This window comes from Mandrillus leucophaeus, unplaced genomic scaffold (genome assembly GCF_000951045.1).
Source record: "Mandrillus leucophaeus isolate KB7577 unplaced genomic scaffold, Mleu.le_1.0 Scaffold288, whole genome shotgun sequence".
NCBI lineage: Eukaryota > Metazoa > Chordata > Mammalia > Primates > Cercopithecidae > Mandrillus > Mandrillus leucophaeus.
In genome coordinates, this window is record NW_012103009.1 from 1,387,245 (window position 1) to 1,391,233 (window position 3,989).

The 3,989-nt window shown below is 50.5% G+C and overlaps 1 protein-coding gene across 1 annotated transcript; it reads left to right on the forward strand.

The window, feature by feature from the left end:
• The first annotated feature begins 861 nt into the window (after positions 1-861).
• On the forward strand, positions 862-2,029 carry LOC105543631. Its single transcript, XM_011985612.1, has 2 exons — positions 862-948; positions 1,036-2,029. The coding sequence occupies exons 1-2, from the start codon at positions 862-864 to the stop codon at positions 1,594-1,596; spliced, it is 648 nt and encodes a 215-aa protein (XP_011841002.1). The 3' UTR covers positions 1,597-2,029.
• Positions 2,030-3,989: the final 1,960 nt, after the last annotated feature.

Below are 3,989 nucleotides of genomic sequence, written 5' to 3' on the forward strand. Positions count from 1 at the left end.
AGAAGTCACACTTTCATGCATTCAAACTGAGTGAAGCTCTGTTGTGTTCTGAGCACCAAGAAGATCTCCATGATCTTCTTGAGCCAGACCAGCAGGCGTGTCCACAGAGGAATGGGGGAAGAAAAGGTGACCCCTGGGCGAGGGGCAGTTGGGGGCTGGAGACCACCGGGACAGGGACAGTCTGAGGGGCTCCCCGCCACCCGACGCTGCCTGTGCCTGGAGGCTCCCGAGCCTGGGGCTTCCTGGGTAGCTTCAGCTCCAGGCCTAGCGGCACCACTGTCTGCAGTAGAAGCCCTTGCTTCTGGCCTCCTGTTGCTCTTGTTTCTTTCTTTATCTTTTCCTGAAAAGATTCTAAAATGTCCCCACCTGTCAGTGCCTGGATCTCCTGCAGGCCTGGTCCACGTGGAGGGGAATTCCACTGCTGGGACCTTCTGCTCCCCGGACTGTTTCCATCCTGCTCTGCACTGGCGCAGGCTGTGAGGAGCTCTGAACCCAGAGGGTGCCGTGCCCGGCCTCCCCACTCCCCACCTCTAGGGAGACCCCCTCTCAGAACACACAGTGCCATGGACCACCCCTCAGTCCCCTGGGGAGCGTCCAGGGACTTTCTGGGGTCTCTCATTTCTGTCCCAGAAAGTATGGCCCCGGGATTAGAGAAGATCGCCTTCCACGCTCCAGAGACTTTGGACCACATGACGCCAAGTTTATGGACAGACCCCTGAGATGTTAGGCAGCATCCTCCTCCGTGACGTTTTTAAAAAGTGGTGACTATTTGGGAAATGGAATCGGGCAATGCTGTTGGGTTGCAGGAATTCTAGGAGATGCACTTTATTTTGCCTGTGTTCCCCCTCCGCCCTGGTAGCAATGATGTCCCGGGTTCGGATTGACCGGCAGCGCCGCGGTGTTTTCCGCAGAAGCGTGGACTTTCTTCTTTCCACGCTGTGGTGTTTGGTGAATCGTGACGGGAGGTGTCTTGGGCGCAGCCTGGTGGGAGCTCCCAGCTTCTGCCGTGTTCTGAGCGCGCCTCCTTCTGCACAGGAGACGATCCTCCCTGGCCGGCGGGATTCACGACCCTTTGCGCAGTTGCCTCGTCCAGATCCACGCGCGGGACTGGTCTCGCGTGACACGCGCGGCCGGCCCCTTTCAGACGGAAGTGGAGGGGCTGACGCCGTGGGCAGAGCTCTAGCCAGGCAGCCCAGGGTGCGCGTCGTGTCCGTGTCGGTGAAGACGGTGTCTGCAGACAGGTCACTGCAGGGGGAGAGGAAGGAGCTCCGTGGACCCTGCAGGACGCAGCCTGTGGGGAAGGGGCTCCTGTTCTCACCTGCATCGTGCAGCCCTGGGGCTGTGGTTTCCTGTCTTAAACCACCTCCATCAGCCTGGATTGTGTTCAGATTGTGGAGTGCGGTGCTGGAGGGGGCCTGCACCCCTCACTGTCCCTTCATGTCCAGGTGCAGCGTCTCCATCCCAGAGAAACCGCGTAGAGTCCCTCCACGGAGCTCCTCCTCCCGCTGGAGCCAGACCTCAGACTGGGAGCGCCTCAGTCTCTGCAGGGTCAGAGGCCTTCATTGTAGGAGCAGAGGCGAATTCAACCTCGGATGAGCCCACGAGGCCCCAGGTGGAGCTATTCCTTCTGCCTTTGAAAGTTCTGTTGAGAAATTGCAGGTAGTGACGTTAGCAATCTTAACTAGGCATAGGATGTTTTAATGAATAGACTTCCGTTCTGAGTCATCTCTTATTTTAAAACATGTCTCTATTATAGAACTAAAAAATGCTCATTAGAGAGGAAAATATTGAAATACTATGAAATAAACAAAGAAGAAAATTAAAATAAATCATCCATAAGTTGGCTCTCCAGAGACAACTCCTGTTAATTTTTTTGATGTATTTCCTTCCTCAAGTTCTATCTTTTTAAGATTGTCATGTAGGGAACACAGGAATCACGTCCCATGCCCCTTTCCTTTCTTAAAATAGCATGGTTGATGCCTAATTAAAATCTTTTTTTATTATCATAAGTAATAAATTTCAGCCAGATTTGCATGTGTGGATTGCATATTCTTTTATTTTCTCTCTTTTCATGTTAAATTATTGGTGCCGTGAATACAAACAAATCCCTCCCACACTTGCCTTGCTTTCCAATTAAAGCACAATGCAAAGCCAGTACTGTGTGCTGTGTGCCGTGTGCCGTTTGCCGCAGGTCGTTGCGGTTAACTTTTGAAGAACAAGAGAGAGGTGCCCTTTGGGAGGTGAGGCGGCTCCAGGGAGGGGCTTGGTAAGAGCTGCCCGATCTGAGTCAGTTGCTGCCGTTCCGTGGGAATCCAGATGTGCTGGCTGGGAAGCCTCTAGGAAAAGATGGGTGAGTTATTTCAGGCAGGGCCCAGCTTGCTGTGTGACAGGGGCAGCAGCTGGGAATGAGAGAGGCCTGGCTAACGTCATTCCAAGACCCCTCTCGGGTCCTTCCTTCACTCGGGGCCACCTACCAGGAGCCAGCCCACCACACCTGGGGGGCATCCCAGCACGGGGCAGGGCCTGCCGTGCAGGAGCTGTGAGTCTAATTCCAGGGTCAGCTACTGGACTCAGCGATATTTTCCCAGTGTATGGGGTGAGAAAGTTCCCACCCGGGCTGGGGGCTCAGACTCTCCAGCCAGCTTGACGGAGGCAGCCCTGACCCATATTCTCCTTGGCTTTTTGTTTTTGGTTACCTCCCATCCATCATCCAAAAACACACACATGCCCAGCAGAGAATCGCTGCTTCTGTGGCCTGCTCCTGGCTGGCTTCCAGGCCACCCATGCCTGTGTGGCTATGCTTCTTGTTAAGATATTGAAAAACTCCAGTGCCAGTTGGCAAATAGCACGGTAGTAGCTGGAATGCGTAGTGGCATTAATTAATAATGAAAATCTGAACGTAACTGCACTCATTTGAGCCAGTTGTCGTAAGTGCCACAATTACCCTTGGTAAATGGGTCTCTAATAGCGTGACTTTAGTCAATAGTAGAATTAGTAAATATATAGGATTCTTTAGTAGCGTTATAAGGTCCAGACAAATTGGGGATATAACTGCTGTTAGTTCAGGGGAAGCTGAAAGAGGATTTGTACTGCAAACAATATTTTTGATGCAAACATACATTCTCCCCTATCAGTTACCTAAGGACCTGTTCCACAGGAGATGGGGTTTGGAGCCCTGATGGCTGACAGGATGGTCACTGAGTGGACAGAGGTGGAGCAGGTGGAGGTGGGTGTGTCTGCACTTGAGGAGGGGTGAGCAAAGGCTGGGGTGGGAGAGCAGGGAGCAGGCGGTACCAAGTGGGTGTTGAGGGATTGGGAGGAGTGCAGGCTCCCAGGTCCAAATCATGTGGGTATGTACCTGGCCATTGTGATCCAAAGCATGTCCAGCTGTGCTCTCGCTGGCACCAGTACTTATGATTGCCATTCCATGGGAAACTCATTGGAAAAGTCCAATGCTGTTCCCCATGTCAAAATGTGATCCAGACAGTGTCATCATTTAGCTAGCAATGGCCACATCAAAGTTACTATGAACAATTTTAAACACCACCACCAACAAAATCATTTATAACAGCATCCGAGACAAGAAATACTTAAGAAGAAACACATGTGCAGCATACACACACTGACAAATGTAGCTCACTCATGAGAGAAATGTAAGAAAGAACTAAATAGATGGAGGGATATACAATGTTCATGGATCATAAGACTCAGAACCGTTAAGATTTCAATTCTACCCAACTGGTCTATAGATTCAGTGTAATCCCCAAAGATGGTTTGTAGAAATGGCAAACTGGTTTTAAGATTTATTTATAAATGCAAAAAATTGAAAATAAGAAAAATAATTTTGGAAACAAAAAATGAAGTTGGAGGACTTATCCTACCTGATTTTAAGATTTACTATAAGACTACAATAAACAAGACAGTGTGATAATGGCATAAAGAGAGCTGGACAGTTCAGTGGAACCCAACCAAGAATCTAAAAATTGGGC

Bases quoted from the DNA above. Each gene is read 5' to 3' on its own strand.
- LOC105543631 (XM_011985612.1), top strand. From the start codon at position 862: ATGATGTCCCGGGTTCGGATTGACCGGCAGCGCCGCGGTGTTTTCCGC. The intron at 949-1,035 runs GTGAATCGTGAC...CCTTCTGCACAG, and splicing joins TTTCCACGCTGTGGTGTTTG to GAGACGATCCTCCCTGGCCG.